The 19,964-nt window shown below is 44.0% G+C and overlaps 1 protein-coding gene across 1 annotated transcript in view; it reads right to left on the reverse strand.

Moving 5' to 3' along the window:
* Positions 1-19,964, reverse strand: part of ppp1r37 (protein phosphatase 1, regulatory subunit 37) — a 138,945-nt gene that overhangs the window by 19,152 nt on the left and 99,829 nt on the right. The window contains exons 10-11 of the mRNA XM_059985181.1: positions 15,233-15,399; positions 3,254-4,238 (exon numbers count right to left, since the gene is read on the reverse strand). Of these exons, the coding sequence (XP_059841164.1) occupies positions 3,254-4,238; positions 15,233-15,399 (1,152 nt within the window). The remainder of the gene's footprint in view (positions 1-3,253; positions 4,239-15,232; positions 15,400-19,964) is intronic.

The following is a 19,964-nucleotide window of genomic DNA, read 5'->3' on the forward strand; positions in this document are numbered from 1 at the left end:
AATGATGGACACCACTTTCTTGAGGCATCACTCCTTGAAGATGTCCTGGATTCTACTGAGGTTAGTGCCCACAATGGAGCTGACTAATTTTCCAACTCTGCATTGGGTAGTAGAGTGTTGGAACTGCCCCACCCCACTGCATATCAGCCAGTGAAACAGCCTGTCAGAATGCTCTTGCATGGTACATCTGTACCTTGAGTTTTAGGTAACAAACCAAATCTCCTCAAACTCCTAAAGAAATACCGCCGCTGTCTTGCCTTCCTTATAGCTGCATCGATATGCTGCGATCAGAGATGTTGACAACCAGGAACTTGAAATTGCTCACTCTCTTCACTTCTGATCTCTCTGAGGACTGGTGTGTGTTCCCTCGTCTTACCCTTTCTATTATCTTTCTCTTATGTAGTTTCAATAGGACATCCAACAATCAATGTCTAGTTTCACTAACCATAAAGTATTAGTTGGAAGTTAAATTCCAACTGTTGGTATTCATGCCTGGCTTAGCTACTCAGCCCAGTGGAGCCATTTCTACTGACAGGAGAAGGGGAAAAGGCTGGTTACTGGCACCTTAAAATAAGTTGCTTCGGACAGATGCGGCTTATCAGCCATGATTGGTAGCTCATCTAGCAGAAGGAAAACTGTGATCTCAAGCCTCCACTTCCTTGTAGCTATACCCACTCATGAGGAAGGCGTTGGGAGTAAACTCAGAGGGAAAAGTCTGGAGCTGGAGTCCTTTAGGCCACCCCACATTGAGTTCAATGCTGACTGGAAACTCCTGCAATGCCGTTGGTGCAAAACTGTATCGGTCTCTGCCATTCCTTTGGGTTCATCGGCTGCATGGAGAGAGGGAGTTTGCTACATGGGCAACAGCTTGCTCTCTATATTGTACTGCCCTGGTTTGTGCATCACATAGACAGCTGGGATGCAACATCTATGGTCAATCCTGTGGCCTCAGCAGGAAGCAAAGGTTTTATTTGTCGGTTCTCATTTTAGTTCATCCATAGTTATGTTACCTATAATGTAACTCCAGACTCATAACCATAACCTCAACAGTGGAGCTGGCAGATAGTGATGACACATCACAACCGCAGTGAGAGGTCCCAGTCATCTTGCATTCCGTGTCATTAGACGCTGACCCCGATCACTGCCCATGCATCAGCCTCGCCATGTTAAGTAAAGTCACGCAGACATTCTTCATTAAGGGTATCCACCCTCCAACCATGATTTGTGGATTCACTACAGCCACCTGAGGACCCACCAACAGATGGCCTCAGGCAATGCTCCCTCTAATTTGTAATAATCAGTGTACGCAAAAATATAGTGCTGTGTAATTTTTTGCCCAGTGACAAACAACACGAATTTGTAAGTGGAAGTAAACTTGAAGCTATTCAAAGGATAATAAACTACCAAGTCCAGTTTGTTGTTCACTGTTTAAAAGAAGTAAATTTAACTGTAAGTAAGAACTTTGATCTCCTCTGGATTTGAGTCTCCCCTCATTCATCTGCACTCTGACAAAACATACCTAGCAAGTCTGTAGTGGGTAATGAAGGATTTTCTCATTGGAGCTTTTGCACACCATCCATATGTGATTTGCTTGCTAAGTTACGCTTTAAAAAGTCAAGTTTTTAAGCACTGCTCCACTTCTTCTTACTTGCAAATTCTCCAGCAACTTTTGCATCGTGACAATACATGCAGATAACACCAGTTTCTGTATTGTACATAAATATTTTTTGTAGCTGCACATTCTTGACCTCTACTGTTTCAATAAGCCATTCTGCTTTAAATGAACTAACAGCTTTTTTTGCGCTTCATCCCCCTTGCTTCTTTGGAGTTTGACAGTGAATCAATAATTTATTCAATAAAAACAGTATAAATAAGCCAGATCTATAATATGCTCACAAATCATTGCAAACTCCATGCTGTCAATACCTTCCACACGAGAAACTGGAAAAAGAAATGAGATTGTGTATGATACTGAAATATACTTAACATACCAACGAGGTACAGGGTGACAGCCTTTTGGGCACTAGTTGCAAAAGATGTGTGCGTGCGCACACCTTAAGAGGGAACAATGTCCTCAGGAGAACATCATCCTTGACGTGATTGCCTCACCCTCAACTATTTTTCCTTTGGCTCCTCCCACTTTCTCCAGACTTAAGGGGTAGCCATGGGCACCCACATGGGCCCCAGCTATGTCTACCTCTTCATTGGCTACATAGAACAGTCTAAGTTCAAAACTTTCCCCGGTAATACTCCCCAACTCTTCCTCTGCTATATTGGTGTCTGCATGGGTACTGCACCCATGCTGAGCTCGTCAATTTCATCAATTTTGCCTCCAACTTCCACCCTGGCCTTAAATTCACTTGGTCCATTTCTGAGACCTCCCTACTCTTTCACAATCTCTGTCTCCACTGTCAACTGTCATCTTTTATAAACCTACAGATTCCCACAGTTATCTTGACTGTACCTCTTCCCACTTTATCTCCAGTAAAAATGCTATTTCCTTTTCTCAGTTCCTTCGCATCCTCCATATCTATTCCCAGGATGAAGTTTTTTATTCTAGGTAATCAGATATATCCTTCTTCAAAGAATGGGGTTTCTCTCTCTCCACTATTGAAGCTATCCTCATCCACATCACCTCCATTTCCCATACATCCGCGCTCACCCCATCTTCCCGCCACCTTAACAGTGAGAGTTCCTCTTTTCCTTACCTACTACTCCATGTGCCTCCGCATCCAACGCATTATCCTCCACAACGTCTGCCATCTCCAAAGGGATCCTACCACTAAACATATTTTTACCTCAACCCTCACCTCTGCTTTCTGCAGGGATTGCTCCCTCTGTGAGTTCCTTGTCCATTAGTCCCTCCCTACATGCAGCCGAAGTGCTAGACCTGCCCATACACCACTTCCCTCCCCTCCATTCAGGACCCCGGGCGGTCCTTCCAGGTGAGGCAACACTTCATCTGCAAATCCACTGAGGTTGTCTGCTGTGTCTAGTGTTCACAATGTGGCTTCCTCTATATTGGTGCAATCCGTCGTAAACTGGGTGACCACTTTTTCTGGCATCTTCCCCCTTCCTTCTCAATCCTACAGAAGGGTCTCACTGTTGACTGTTTATTTCTCTCCATAGATGCTGCTTGACCTGCTGAGTTTCTCCAGCATTTTGTGTGTGTGTTGTTTGCATTTCCAGCATCTGTTTATGCATTACTACTACACAGCCCGAGAATGATCCTTAACAAGAATATAACCCTTACCTTGCTCGATGTGGCAGCTCAACGCTTTGTCATCCTTCCCTGTTGCTAACACTGCTAATTCAGGCAGTCTATGCACAAGGTCGGCTTTGAATCCATTTGGTAAGGTGCCCCCATGCATCACATGATCACAGTCTTTAGCACAGACTGTCTCAAAGTCATGCCCAGTGTACTCTACTGACTTTTCCTGATTCGGCAGGCTCCTGGATGGGACACTTCTTTCAGAGACTGGGACTGGAACTGTGTCAGCTGTTGTAGTGTTTGATACTGAACCAGGACAAAGCTCCAAGGGGGATTCTGCCTCATTATCTGTGGTCCTATTCTTTTTGCTCTGTAGTGCTTCTTCTCCCCACTGTGCATCACGATTGCTGGGGTCCTCCGGTGGGCTTTCTACTCTGGTCACCACAAAGACTTTGTGTCCTCTCCCTGGGCTGGATACAAGCCTCTCATTGTTTCGTGATGGGACCTCTACTGGTGGGCTGACAGCGACTGGACTTTCGGACTTTAATTCGGTGGTATCTTGAGGGTTACCAACTGTGGCTGGGCTGTCCACACCATCGGCCTTGGAGTCCATGACAGTCTCCTTCCCAGAAGGTATTTCTGAAGCAGCCTGCTGTTCTTCAGAGTTAAGTGGCTTGATCAGACCAGTCTGTGGCACCGATTCATCTAGTTCAGTCAAATTACATTCCACGGAAAGGGTAGAAACCCTCGATTTACCAGCACCATTCAAGTGTTCAGTGTCCTCAGTCATAGTCGGAACACTTCCCTGGGCTCCTCCATTTCCTGATTCCTCATCCCTTGTGCAGGTTTGGATATTCTGCAACTCATCTGTCTTATCGCACAGAGTCACAGTGATCTCTGGCATTGAGGCAGACTGCCGCATCTTCTGTTCTGTCTCTTCCTTTTCCTTTGCAAGAATGAAATTCCTTTTGCAACCATTTTGGATCTCGGTGAGCAGGGCCTTTTGCGTTTCAATGAAGCTCTTTACCTGAGAAGAGAAATGGAGAGCTCCATCAGTACCTCCAATTGAACTCTGTCTTTTTGTGTGTTTCCCCCTCGCTGTCAGTCTGTGGATTTGTATTGCCATGTGCTCCTGTCTTTGCTCCTGCTCTGCTCCGGTCCCTGTATTACTGAGTACTTCATCTCTCATCTGTTTCTCATTATTACCTGTATTGCCGTTCCTGTGTCTCATTGTGCTCCACCCATCAGCTGCCTCTCTGTTTATTGCTGTGTTTTTTAGTCCTGTGTTTCCACCTGTTTGTTGCCAGATTATATAACCATATAACAATTACAGCACGGAAACAGGCCATCTCGGCCCTTCTAGTCCGTGCCGAATGCTTACTCTCAGCTAGTCCCACTGACCCGCACTCAGCCCATAACCCTCCATTCCTTTCCTGTCCATATACCTATCCAATTTTACTTTAAATGACAATACCGAACCTGCCCCTACCACTTCTACTGGAAGCTCGTTCCAAACAGCTACCACTCTCTGAGTAAAGAAATTCCCCCTTGTGTTGCCCTTAAACTTTTGCCCCCTAACTCTCAACTCATGTCCTCTTGTTTGAATCTCCCCTACTCTCAATGGAAAAAGCCTATCCACGTCAACTCTATCTATCCCCCTCATAATTTTAAATACCTCTATCAAATTCCCCCTCAACCTTCTACGCTCCAAAGAATAAAGACCTAACTTGTTCAATCTTTCCCTGTAACTTAGGTGCTGAAACCCAGGTAACATTCTCGTAAATCTTCTCTGTACTCTCTCTATTTTGTTGACATCTTTCCTATAATTCGGCAACCAGAACTGTACACAATACTCCAAATTCGGCCTTATCAATGCCTTGTACAATTTTAACATTACATCCCAACTCCTATCCTCAATGTTCTGATTTATAAAGGCCAGCATACCAAAAAGCTTTCTTCACCACCCTATCTACATGAGATTCCACCATCAGGGAACTATGCACCATTATTCCTAGATCACTCTGTTCTACTGCATTCTTCAATGCCCTATCATTTACCATGTACGTCCTATTTGGATTATTCCTACCAAAATGTAGCACCTCACACTTATCAGCATTAAACACCATCTGCCATCGTTCAGCCCACTCTTCTAACTGGCCTAAATCTCTCTGCAAGCTTTGAAAACCTACTTCATTATCCACAACGCCACCTACCTTAGTATCACCTGCATACTTACTAATCCAATTTGCCACCCCATCATCCAGATCATTAATGTATATGACAAACAACATTGGACCCAGTACAGATCCCTGAGGCACACCTCTATTCACCGGCCTCCAACCTGACAAACAGTTATCCACCACTACTCTCTGGCATCTCCCATCCTGCCACTGTTGAATCCATTTTACTACTTCAATATTAATACAACGATTCAACCTTCCTAACTAACCTTCCGTGCAGAACCTTGTTAAAGGCCTTACTGAAGTCCATATAGACAACATCCACTGCTTTACCCTCGTCAACTTTCCTCGTAACCTCTTCAAAAAATTCAATAAGATTTTGTCAAACATGACCTTCCATGCACAAATCCATGTTGACTGTTCCTAATCAGACCCTGTCTATCCAGATAGTTACTGTTCATTAATTTATCCATCACTGACATCAAACTGACAGGCCTATAACTGCTAGGTTTACTCTTAGAACCCTTTTTAAACAATGGAACCACACGAGCAATATGCCAATCCTCCGGCACCATCCCTGCTTCTAATGACATTTGAAGTATTTCTGTCAGAGCCTCTGCTATTTCTACACTAACCTCCCTCAAGGTCCTAGGGAATATCCTGTCAGGACCCAGAGATTTATTCACTTTTATATTCCTTAAAAGCGCCAGTACTTCCTCCTCTTTAATCGGCATAGTTTCCATAACTACCCTACTTGTTTCCCTTACCTTACACAATTGAATATCCTTCTCCTTAGTGAATACCGAAGAAAAGAAATTGTTCAAAATCTCCCCCATCTCTTTTGGCTCTGCACATAGCTGTCCACTTTGATTCTCTAAGGGACCAATTTTATCCCTCACTATCCTTTTGCTATTAATATAACTGTAGAAACTCTTTGGATTTATTTTTACCTTACTTGCGAAAGCAACCTCGCATCTTTTTTTAGCTTTTCTAATTTCTTTCTTAAGATTCTTCTGACATTCTTTATATTCCTCGAGCACCTCAGTTACTCCATGCTGCCCATATTTATCGTAGATATTTCTCTTTTTCCTAACCAAGTTTCCAATATCCCTTGAAAACCATGGCTCTCTCAAACTTTTAACCTTTCCTTTCAACCTAACAGGATCATAAAGATTCTGTACCCTCAAAATTTCACCTTTAAATGACCTCCATTTCTCTATTACATCCTTCCCATAAAACAAATTGTCCCAATCCACTCCTTCTAAATCCTTTCGCATCTCCTCAAAGTTAGCCTTTCTCCAATCAAAAATCTCAACCCTGGGTCCAGTCCTATCCTTCTCCATAATTATATTGAAACTAATGGCATTGTAATCACTGGACCCGAATTGCTCCCCAACAAATACCTCCATCACCTGACCTATCTCATTCCCTAACAGAAGATCCAACACTGCCCCTTCTCTAGTTGGTACCTGTATGTATTGCTGCAAAAAACTATCCTGCACACATTTTACAAACTCCAAACCATCCATCTCTTTTACAGTATGGGCTTCCCAGTCTGTGTGGAAAATTAAAATCTCCCACGATCACAACCCTGTGCTTACTACAAATATTTGCTTTCTCCTTGCAAATTGCTTCTCCAGTTCTCGCTCCCCATTAGATGGTCTATAGTACACCCCTATAAGTGTTACTACACCTTTCCCATTCCTCAATTCCACCCAAATAGCCTCCCTAGATGAGCCCTCTAATCTATCCTGCCAGAGCACCGCTGTAATATTTTCTCTGACAAGCAACGCAACACCTCCCCCTCTTGTCCCACTGATTCTATCACACCTGAAGCAACAAAATCCAGGAATATTTAGTTGCCAATTGCACCTCTCCTGCAACCATGTTTCACTAATAGCTACATCATCATATTTTCAGGTATCAATCCATGCTCTAAGCTCATCCACCTTTCTTACAAAGTTCCAAGCATTAAAATAAATGCATTAAAGAAATTCTCCACCTCTTCCTCTCTGTTCATCTCTAACAGTACAAAGAACTTTACTGTCTTCTTTTACTTCCTTCTCCCATACATCTGTTCCTACGCTCTGGTTCCCCTTCCCCCTCATATCTAGTTTAAATCCACTGGAGCCTCTCTAGCAAACCTAACTGCAAGAATATTTGTCCCCCTCCAGTTCAGATGTAAACTGTCCTACCAGAACAGGTCCCACCTTCCCTGGAAAACTGCCAATTATCTATAAATCTGAAGCCTCCCTCCTGCACCATGTCTTCAGCCACATGTTGATCTGCATTATCTTACTATTTCTAAACCCACCTGCACGTGGCACTGGTAGCAATCCTGAGATTGCTATCCTGGAGGTCCTGTCCTTTAACTTGGCACCTAGCTCCCTAAACTCACCTTTCAGGACCTCCTCACTCTTCCTACCCAAGTAATTGGTCCCTACATGGACCTTGACATCCGGCTGCTCACCCTCCGTCTTGAGAATACTGAGAACTCAATCTGAGATATTACAACCCTGGCACCAGGGAGACAACAGACCATCCAGGATTCTCGATCTCTTCCATAGAACCTCCTATCTATCCCCCTAACTATCGAATCCCCTATCACTACTGCTCTCCTCTTTTCCCTCCTTCCCTTCTGAGCTGAGGGTCCAGTCTCTGTCTCAGTGTGCCAGTGAATTTTCCCGAGCCTTTCCAGCATTTGTATCTGTACTCTGTCCATTTGAATATCGACTCTGCATGTTTCCCGATTCTGGTTTTTGGACTTCTCTCTTTTTGATCTCTGCCTGAACTTTAACGCCGACTTTGTTTGCACCTCAGGATTTGTTACTCAATTAATACTAGTGTGTGCACAGTACTGGGTCTGCGATTGGATCCGCAATCGGATCCTTGTTCCAGCATCCTAACGAGCTATTAGTTACAGAACTGGCCTGTTGTATTATATTTCATAGTTACTTTATAATGACAGGTTAATGGGCGCCTCCCTAAAAGGGGGCCACATGCACAAACAAATTAAAGATTCAGTGTGTTTCAGCTACATGAGGTGAAGTCACAGGAAAGCAGCATCCATCATCAGGGAACCCCACCAACCACTACATGCTCTCTTCTCGCTGCTGCCATCGGGAAGAAAGGACAGGAGCCACAGGACTCACACCACAAGGTTCAGAACAGTTACTAATCCTCAACCATCAGGTTCATGAACCAAAGGGAATAACTTCACTTGCCCTAACATTGAAACGTTCCAACAACCTATGGACTCTTCATCACATGTTCTCGATATTTATTGCTTATTTATTCATAATTATTATTATTTCTTTATTTTTGTATTTGCAGTTTGTTGTCTTTTGCACACCAGTTGAACGCCCAAGTTGCTGTTTTTCATTGATTCTGTTATAGTTATTATACTATTATGTATTTATTGAGCATGCCTACAAGAAAATGAATGTCAGGTGTATATGGCGACATACGTGTACATTGATAGCAAATTTACTTTTGAACTTTGAAATGTTTCAAGCTTGAGGCTTTAGGTTGAAGTGCTTCAACTTATTTTGGAGCTCCAGGGGCCACATAGAACACTACACAGTATAGGCCCTTCCGCCTATGACATTGTGCCGACCTTTTAACCGACTCTAAGATCAATCTAACCCTTTCCTTCTATACAGCCCTCCATATTTCTATCATCCACATACCTGTGTAAGAATTTCTTAAATGTCCCTAATGTCCCCCAAACCATCATGCCGGGCAAAGCATTCTACGTCCAAAGTAAATTTATTATCAAAATATGCATACTATGTACAACTTTGAGATTCATCTTCTTGCAGGCAGCCACAAAACAAAGAAACACAATAGAATCCACGAAACCTCCGCCCTCCACACACATAACAGAGAGACAAATATGCAAAGTGTGAAAAAAGGACAAATTGTGCAAACAATAAAGAAATAAGTAAATCAAACACAGAACATGAACTGCAGAGTACCCGAAAGTGAGTCCATAGCCAAGGAACCAGTTCAGTGCTAAGGTGAGTGGAGCTGGTCAGGAGTCTGATGGCTGCAAGCAACAACTGTTCCTGAACCTGGCAGCCCCCATATACTCAGCACTCTAAAACCCCTAGGTCTGACATGCCCCCCCATACCCTTCTTGAATCATGTTAAAATTATGCCTCTCCCCTCCTTGTATTAGCCATTTCTGCCCTTGTAAGAAAAGTCTCTGGCTTACCAGGTGCTGCTTAAATTCAAAGCATATCTTATGAGGAGAGGTTGAGTGAGCTAGGACATTTTGCTTTAGAGTGAAGGAAGATGAGAGGCAAACCCTCTTCTCATGTCTTTTTCTTTTCTTTTCCAAGGTGGCTGGAATCCTGTTGGAGTCCGAGATCTACAGCTGCACTCAAACAAAGTTCTTCACAGGCAGTGGGTTCTCACTCTCGGAACTAGCTGAGCGGCATCTCCTGGAGCAGCCCGGAAGTCATGCGCCCTCAGGGTGTGGCCCTGTGGACGACCCAATTTCTCACTGGTCTTGCCGACTGAAGTGTTGCGGGAGATTGAATCATCGAGATAGTAGGCAGTATGCACAGCTATCAAAAGAAGACCCCTGCACTCGAGAGATGGTGAGTGAAAGGCTATAGGTTCTCAAGTTGAGAGAACTTGGAGAAGCGACACAGCAGACTGTGACATTGAAAGAGTGAGCTGTTGGTCTGCCCACTCACTGTTGCAGCAGCAATATCTCTTTCTCCTTCATGGGAGAGAGGGGGGGAGAGGAGGGAGGGAGGGGGGAGAGACGGGGTCAGAGAGAGAGACAAAGAAAGCACGTCTGAGGTGTCAAGGTGTTGGGGTGGTCAGCAGTTTTTAAATGGATTTTAGATCATGGTCTGGGGGCTTTGATATTGCTTTCATGATGGAGCAAGTAAGGGGAGTGGGAGGGTGGAGGGTTGATGCTTTTGTTGCTGCTTGTGCATTGGAGGAAAGGGGGAGTTTGGGGTTCCAATGTTTTCTGTCATTTATTCTTGGGGGTTTCTTTCTCTGTTTCGTGGATGTCTGCAAAGTATGATAATTTCAGGTTGCATAGTATATACATTTTCTTATTCTAAATTGAACCACTGAACCTGCTAAAGTTGTATAAAATTATAAGGGGCATAGATAGAGTGCCCTTCTCCCAGGATGGCCTTGGCCAATATCAGAGGACATCCGTTTAACATGGAAGGTTTCGTGGAGATGTCAGAGGCTGGCTTAATACATACAGAGTGGTACGTGTCTGAAATGCACTGCTGTGGGGTGGTGGAGAAACTGACAGATTTGGGATATTTAGGAGACTGTTAGATAGGCATATGGGTGAACGGAAAATGGAGAATTCTGGTCCATGTAGGAGGGAAGGGTTAGATTGATTGCAGAGTAGGTTAAAGGGTCGGCACAACGCTGTGAGCCAAAGGACATGGACTATGCTATACACTTCAATATTCTATATATTATGATAAAATATTTGAGTGTGTTCAGGTTGGTACGGCTCATAATTAAGCCATAATCAAGTGTCTGTTATGCCATACCATCATGGCTGATTTATTATCCCTTTCAATCCCATTATCCTGCCTCCTCCCCATAGCATTAATCAAGAATCTATCAAGCTCTGCTTTAAATATACCCAAAAAACTTGGTCTCTACAGGCACCTGTGTCAATGAATTCCACAGATTGACTACCCTCTGGCTAAAGAAATTCCTCCTCATCTCTGTTCTACAGGGATGTCCTTGTATTCTGAGGCTGTACCCTCTGGTCTTACACTCCCTCACTATAGGAAACATCCTCCTCACAACCATTCTATCCAGACTTTTCAACATAAGATAGATTTCAATGAGATCCCCCCTTACTCAGGCCCAGAGCAATCAAGCTCTGATAGTTGATTATTAATTGGAAATGGAAAGTTGATTGATTCTGTAAGAAGAGGTATTGACTATAGAACCAGGGCAGATATTGGCACCAAAGTACCCAAGCCCTCCTCACCACTGAGCATATCTACATGAAACACTGTAGCAGGAAAGCAGCATCCATCATCAGAGATCCCCAGCACCCAGACCATGCTCTCTTCTCGTTGCTGCCATCAGGAAGAAGGCATAGGAGCCTCAGGACACACACCACCAGGTTCAGGAACAGTTATCACACCTCAACCATCAGGCTCTTGAACAGAGGGGATAACATCACTCAATTTCACTTGCCCCATCATTAAAATATTCCCACCATCAATGGACTCACTTTCAAAATACTTATTGCTTAGTTATTTATTATCTTTCTTTCTTTTCATATTTGCACAATTTTTTCATCTTTTGCACTTCTGTTTTGAACATCCAAGTTACTGTGGTCTTTCTTTGATTCTATTATTGTTATAATTCCATTATAGATTTATTGAGTTTGTCCGTAAGAAAATGAACCTCAGGATTGTATATGGTGACATACATGTACTTTGATAATAATTTACTTTGAACTATGAGCTAAATGAATGGCAGGGAAGGCTTGAGGCATTAAATGGCTTCTTGCTCCCCAGTGCACTTCATTGTGTCCTGTCTCACATCTTCACCAAGGTCTCTCATGACAAAGCAAGTAAAATATCGAGCTGACCCTGTGCACTTGGGAAGTCGCACTCAGTCCACCTAAGATCTTATATGTAGATACCCTCTCCTGTAAAGCTCACATGCATTTCTACTCATGAATAGCTTTCTTTAACAAATACAATTCTGTTTCTACTGTACACCATCAAGCATTCAATGTGTGTTGCCATACAAAGCATTCTTGTATCTGCACCCTGTGATTCAAACAGAAACATCTAGGGAAAAAGATTAAAAAAACTATAGTCAACCATGCAAAACTTGAGATCTGAAAAAGACCAACTGGCCTATTAAGGCAGTTCCACTTCTCAGTAGCCAGCAGCCATGATTACACTCAATGGCCACTTTATTAGGTACACTTGTATATTTGCTCATTAATGCATATATTTAATATTTAATCAGCCAATCATGTGGCAACATAGAGGTTCAGTTGTTGTTCAGACCAAACATAAGAATGGGGAAGAAATGAGATCCAAGTGACTTTGACCATGGAATGATTGTTGGTGCCAGAAGGGGTGGTTTGAGTGTCTCTAAACCTGTTGATCTCATGGGATTTTCATGCACAATGATCTGCAGAGTTTACAGAAAATGGGGTAAAAAATTTAAAAAAAAATCCAATAACAGCAGTTCTGTGGGCAAAAACAAAGTCAGAGGAGAATAGCCAGACCAATCCATTGAATTGAATTGACTTCATTATTTACATCCTTCAATCATGAGTAAAGATCTTTGTTACGTTGCCATCTAAATGTGCAATTTATAGTAATTTTTAGTAAATAGTCTGTACAACAGGACAGTCATAATAGCATAAAGATACAATTGTATCAGCATGAATTAATCAGTCTGTTGGCCTGGTGGAAGAAGCCGTCCCAGAGTCTGTTGGTCCTGACTTTTATGCTGCGGTATCATTTCCCGGTTGGTAGCAGCTGGAACTAATGTATGATTGGGATGACTCAGGTCCAAATGATCCGTCGGGCCCTTTTTACACACCTGTCTTTGTAAATGACCTGAATAGTGGGAAGTTCACATCTACAGATACGCTGGGCTGTCCGCATCACTTTCTGCAGAGATCTGCGATTGAGGGAAGTACAGTTCCCATACAGACAGTGATGCAGCCAGTCAGGATGCTCTCAATTGTGACCCTATAGAAAGTTCTTAGGAATTGGGGGCTCATACCAAATTTCTTCAACCATGTGAGGTGAAAGAGGCACTGTTGTGCTTTTTTCACCACATAGTCAGTATGTACAGACCACGTGGGATTCTTGGTGATGTGTATGTTGAGGAACTTAAAGCTGTTCACCCTCTTGACCCCAGATCCATTGATGTCAATAGGGGTTAGCCTGTTTCCATTCTTCCTGTAGTCCACAACCAGATCCTTTGTTTTTGTGACATTGAGGGACAGGTTGTTTTCTTGACACCACTGTGTCAGGGTGATGACGACTTCTATAGACTGCCTCATTATTATTTAAAATTATGCCAATCAATGTAGTATCATCAGAAAATTTACTTAGCAGATTGGAGCTGTGGGTGGTGACACAGTCATGGGTATACACAGGGTAAAGGAGGGGGCTTAGTACACAGCTCTGAGGGGCACCTGTGTTGAGGGTCAGAGAGGTGGAGGTGAGGGACCCCACTCTTACTACCTGCTGGCGATCTGACAGAAAGTCCAGGATCCAGCTACACAAGGGCAGGGTGAAGGACGAGTCTCTGAGCTTTTTGTCAAGCCTGAAGGGAATTATGGTTTTGAATGCTGAACTGTAGTCCAAAAACAGCATTCTAACATAAGCATCCTTCTCCAGATATGCAAGGACAGTATGTAGAGCTGTGGCTACTATTGCATCAACTGTCGATCAGTTGTGTAAGTAGGCGAATTGTAGGGGGTTCCAGTGTGGGTGGTAGCATGCTGCAGATGTAGTCATTGATCAGCCTCTCATAGATATGTTAGCTTGGTCTTTTTAGGTACAGGGACAATGGTGGATGCTTTGAAGCAGGAGGGCACTCTACACTGGGAGAGGGAGAGATTAAAAATGTATGCCAGTTGTCCTGAGTACCTGCTCTGGGATGCCATCCAGTCCCACAGCCTTACAACTGTCCTCTCATTGGAAACACCTGCGTACTTCAGCTTCAGAGACAACCAAGGTGCAGGTAGTTTCGGCAACTCTCCTTGGGGGCTCAAAGTTGGTGATTTAAAAACAAGTGTAAAAAAGATTTAGCTCATCTGGGAGAGAGGCAGTGATGTTGGAAACACTACTGCATTTAGCTTTGAAGTCTGCGATGGTGTGCAGACGTTGCCATAAGCTGTATTTGTTATTGGTGAAGAGTTGTGTCTGGATCTTGTCCCTGTATTGTCGTTTTGCTGCCTTGATGACTTTGCGCAGATTGAAGCTGCACTTCTTGAGATCCTGCTGATAAGTGGCAATGCAAGCTCTGTGTCACGCAGTTAGGGCTGCTCACATGGAACTGCTGATCCAGGGTTTCGGGCTTGGATAGACCTTGACCGACTTTTGGGGGACAACATCCTCGATGCACTTCCGGATGAAGCTCGTGACCCCTTTCATGAACTCAGAGACTTCCTCATCATGAGAGACATTCCAGCTGACATAATCAAAGCAGTAACGCAGCATGGAGACCAATTAGTTGGACCAATAGTAGACGATTTTGTTTCAGCTTCTGCCTGTCGACAGAAGCAAGATGGAGGAGGGATCTGATTTTCCAAACAGCGGGCAGCGGAATGCTTTGTAAGCATTGTGGAAGGGAGGGTAGCAGTGGTCGAATGCTATCTCTCCCTGTGCTCACCTGGATGTATTGATAAAACTTTGGACAGACCTTAGACAATGATGCTTTATTAAAGCCACCAGCAACGATGAAGGCAGCCTCATCATCAATCCAAGCTGATAGGAAGGTGACATAATTCAAATAACCATGTGTATAACAGTGGTGCACAGATAAGTATCTCTGAACCTCTGAAGACACATGTCAAACCTTGAAGTGGATGGGTTACTGTCGCAGAAGACCAGGAGTACCTAAAGTAGCCACTGAGTGTATATTCTGTCTTGCTTCCACCCACCATTATCCCAGGGCAATGTAGCCTTCTTGTAACTGAAATAAGTAGGAATGAAGCAGGAATTGATGGCTCAATCACATTTAAAATCTTTGTGAAATGTAGGAAGAGAAGGTAGAGCAGTAAATTCCAAATCTGGGATTCTGGAAAGGAATGTGAGATTTAAGAGATTATTTGATTTGTGAAAACACTAACCGTTTCTTTCTTGGGTTCCCGGTCCAGGTCAAGCCTCAGCAGTGAATGGTTGACCTTGAGAGCCAGCGAGAGAGCCATGAGCCCACCAGTCTTGATCTCATTCTCACGTAGATCCAGGCGGAGGAGACGGGGGCTGTCAGCAATGAACTCTGCCACAGCCACAGCACCTGAGAGAAAGACCATGGCATTATATCTGTTTGCTCCCCAGCATCTGCACATTAGTGGCAAGGCCAGCACTTATCGCCCATCCTCACTTCCCTTGAAAACAAGGTAGCAAACCACCTTGGTCATAAAGTCATACAGCACGACTTTGGCACAATACTTGACTTTCTAGTCCTTTGCACAAGGCAGCCCCAGAATGATGCCAGGTAAGCATTCATTCATTCATTATGTGCAGTGTTGCATGATGTAGGTAATCATGGTCTAGACTATGATTGTTCTTAGCAAATATTTCTACATAAGTGATTTGCCATTGCTTTCTTCTGGGCAGTGTCTTTACAAGATGGGTGACCCCGCTCCCCCCCCCCCCCCCCCGCCTCAACCCCCAGCCACTAACAATACTCTTCAGAGCTTGTCGGCCTGGCATCAGTGGGAATTAGATCCATTGACAATGAATCCTGAACCAAACTTCACATGCCCATCATTGAAATGCTCCCACGACCTATGTACTCACTTTCAAGAACTCCTCTGCTATTGTTTGTGATATTTGGTGCTCATTTATTTATTATTATTCTTTCTTTCTTTTTACATTTACACACTAGTAGAACACCCTAGTTGGTGCCGTCTTTCACTGATTCTATCATGGTTACTATTCTTTTTTCCTGAAAAACAGTGTGGAACGGCCCTTCTGGCCCTTCGAGCTGTGCTGCCCAGCAACCACCGATTTAATCCTAGCCTAACCACAGGATAATGTATAACAACCAATTTACCTTAACAACTGGTATCCCTTTGGACTGTGGGAGGAAACTGGAGAACCCTGAGGAAGCACACACAGTCATGGGGAGAATGTACAAACTCCTAACAGGCAGCAGGTGGGAACTGAACCCAGGTTGCCAAGGCTGTAAAGCATCGGGCTAACCTCTGTGGTACCATGCTGTTATTGAAATTGCCTGCAAGAAAATGGATCGCAGGGTTGCATATGTGACGTATATGTACTTCAATAATAAATTTACCTCGAACTTTTGGCAAAGTAATTTACAAAAAGCTGGATCTCAAAAGAGAAAATGTTAACCAGAGACTCACTGGTGAGTTCTGCAGGATAGAATTTACCTAAGCAACTAAATGGACAATGACAAAGTTATCATTGTGAAGTAAAGGCTCTATCACATTCTGGATAAATTCCATGATATACAGTTGACCAATTAAACAAACCATCATCAAGAGATCCCCACCATATAGGCCAGGCTCTTTTCTTGCTGCTGCCACCAGGAAGAAAGTACAAGGGCCTCAGGTCTCGCAGCAGGAGGTTCAAGTACAGTTACCACCCCTCAACCATCACACTTTTGATCAAGAGAGAATAACTACATTTGTCCCTTCCATTGAGATGTTCCCACAACCAATGATCTTATTTTAAGGACTTTTCATCTTATAATCTCATGTTCTTGTTGTTTATTGCTATTTATTTATATTTGCATCTGCACAGTTTATTGCTATCTGCATTCTGGTTGATCTTCCATTGATCCTGTTTATTTACTATTCTATAGATATGTTGAGTATGCTCAAAGGAAATCACGGGGTTCTATATGCACTTCGATAATAAATGCAAGCAGGCTTTTTTTCACTGAGGTTGGGTGGGCAGGCCTACAATAAGAGGTCATGGCTCAAGGATGAAAGATTAAAATTTTAAGAGGAACATAAGGGCTCTTCGGGTTGTATATATGTACTTTGATAATAAAAAGTACTTTTGTGCTTTGAACTTTTAACATGCAGTTAACTTCACCCTCTTCTAATTCTTACAATTATTCTATTGGGCACATGGATGACTGGTGAGGGAAAGGTTAGATTGATCTTAGAGTAGGTGCCTATATGGTGTTGTACTGGTTCACAGATGTCTGCCAGCTTTACTAAGTGGGTAGGTCGAGATGTATTTCGGAAGAATATCTGAAAAACACCCAACCCAGAATTGGCATTCCCCAAGTGGGTTTAATTACAAGGTGCTCTAAAAAGCCATCTCCTAGGCGTTCTACAAATACCTCTCAGGATGTAGCACCAACCTGATTTTCCGAAATCTATCTGCATGTTGAAATACCCATGACTATTGCCCCATAGCCTTCTTCACTTTGTAATTTGTAGGCTACTGTTCGGAGACCTGTATATAGACCAGTGAGTGAGTGGGCCAGAGAAGGAGTTTTGAGGCTTTGACTCAAGAGGCTTCGATGAGAAGAGGCGGAGGATGAGCTTGCTCCCCGTTAGTCTTTACAATGCCTCCTGAGATGGTGATGTGCCTCTCCTGTGAGATGTGGCAGTCTTGGGGGAACTCCCCTCTCCCGCAGAGTCACATCTGCCAGAAGGGCATGCGGCTGGGCAATATGGAAGACCTTGTGAGGAATCTGGAACAGCAGCTGGATGACCTTCGACTCATAAGGGAGAATGAGGCAGTCATAGATGACAGCTACAGGGAGATAGTCACACCTAGGCTGCCAGAAGCAGGTTGTTGGGTGACACTCAGAGGGGGGAAAGTAAAGGTGAGTAGACAGGTAGTGCAAAGCACCCCTGTAGCCATTCCCCTGAATAGTAAGTATACTGTCCTGGATACTGTTGGCGGGGATGACTGACCAGGTGTGAGCCACGGTGGCAGAGCCTCTGGCACTGAGTCTGACCCTGTGGTGCAGAAGGGTGGGACAGAGAAGAGGAGAGCTGTTGTTTTTGGGGACTCTATAGTCAGGGGAGCAGACAGGAGATTTTGTGGACATGAGAAGGACACCCGCATGGTTTGTTGCCTCCCGGGTGCCAGGATCTGGGATGTCTCTGACCAGGTGCATGACATCCTGGTATGAGAGTGAAAGTAACCAGAAGTCGTGATACATGTTGTTATCAATGACATAGGCAGGAAGAGGGGTGAGGTCCTGAAGTGTGAGTTTCGGGAACTAGGCAGAAGGCTGAAGAACAGGACCTCAAGGGTGGCATTCTCAGGATTGCTGCCAGTGCTATGGGAAAGTGATGGTAAGAATTGGAGGAGATGGCAGTTGAATGTGTGGCTGATGAGTTGGTGCCAGGGGGCAGGGTTTTAGATTTTTGGATCATTGGGATCTCTTCTGGGGAAGGTAGGACCTGTACAGGTTGGATGGGTTGAACCTGAACTTGAGGGGGAGCAATATCCTTGCAGGTAGGCTTGCTAGCATGGTTCAGGAGGGTTTAAGCTAATTTGCAAGGGGGATGGGACCCGGAGTGATAGAGCAATGGAAGAAGTGCATGGAGTAAAGCTAGATCTAACATACAGAGAGGCTTTGAGGAAAGAAGCAGAATGAAGGGCGTAAGGGTAGTAAGGTAGAAGGGCTAAAGTGCATGTACGTCAATGCAAGAAACATCAGGAAGAAAGGTGATGAACTGAGAGCTTGGACACATACATGAAATTATGATGTTGTGGCCAATTACAGAGACTTGGCTGGCACCAGGGCAGGAATGGATTCTCAATATTCCTGGATTTCAGTGCTTTAAATGGGATAGAGGGGGGGGGGGAAGGGGAGGAGGGGTGCCATTGCTGGTCAGGGATACTATTACAGCTACAGAAAGGGTGGGTAATGTAGCAGGATCCTCTTTTGAGTCAGTATGGATGGAAGTCAGGAACAGAAAGGGAGCAGTTACTCTATTGAGAGTATTCTATAGGCCCCCTGGTAGCAGCAGAGATACCGAGGAACAGATGGGGAAGCATATTTTGGAAAGGTGCAAAATAACAGGGTTGTTATCATGGGTGACTTTAACTTCCCTAATATTGATTAGCACCTGATTAGTTCCAATGGTTTAGATGGGACAGAGTTTGTTAAGTGTGTCCAGGACGGATTCCTGTCACAGTACGTTGACAGGCTGACTAGGGGGAATACCATACTAGATCTAGTATCAGGTAATGAACCAGGTCAAGTCACAGATCTCTCAGTGGGTCTGGGGGTCTTACAGATCTGACAGATCTCACAGATCTGGGGGACAGTGACCACCATTCCATGGCCTTTAGCATTATCATGGAAAAGGATAGAATCAGAGGGGACAGGAAAATTTTTAATTGGGGAAGGTAAAATTATGAGGCTATAAGGCTAGAACTTGCGGGTGTGAATTGGGATGATGTTTTTGCAGGTAAATGTAGTATGGACATGTGGTTGATGTTTAGGGATCTCAGGGATAAATTTGTGACCGTGAGGAAGATAAAGAATGGTAGGGTGAAGGAACCATGGGTGACAAGTGAGGTGGAAAATCTAGTCAGGTGGAAGAAGGCAGCATACATGAGGTTTAGGAAACATGGATCAGATGGGTCTGTTGAGGAATATAGGGTGGCAAGAAAGGAGCTTAAGAAGGGGCTGAGGAGAGCAAGAAGGGGGCATGAGAAGGCCTTGGCGAGTAGGGTAAAGGAAAACCCCAAGGCATTCTTCAATTATGTGAAGAACAAAAGGTTGACAGGAGTGAAGGTAGGACCAATTAGAGATAAAGGTGGGAAGATGTGCCTGGAGGCTGTGGAAGTGAGCGAGGTCCTCAATGAATACTTCTCTTTGGTATTCACCACTGACAGGGAACTTGATAACGG

Source organism: Hypanus sabinus, chromosome 11 (assembly GCF_030144855.1).
Source record: "Hypanus sabinus isolate sHypSab1 chromosome 11, sHypSab1.hap1, whole genome shotgun sequence".
NCBI lineage: Eukaryota > Metazoa > Chordata > Chondrichthyes > Myliobatiformes > Dasyatidae > Hypanus > Hypanus sabinus.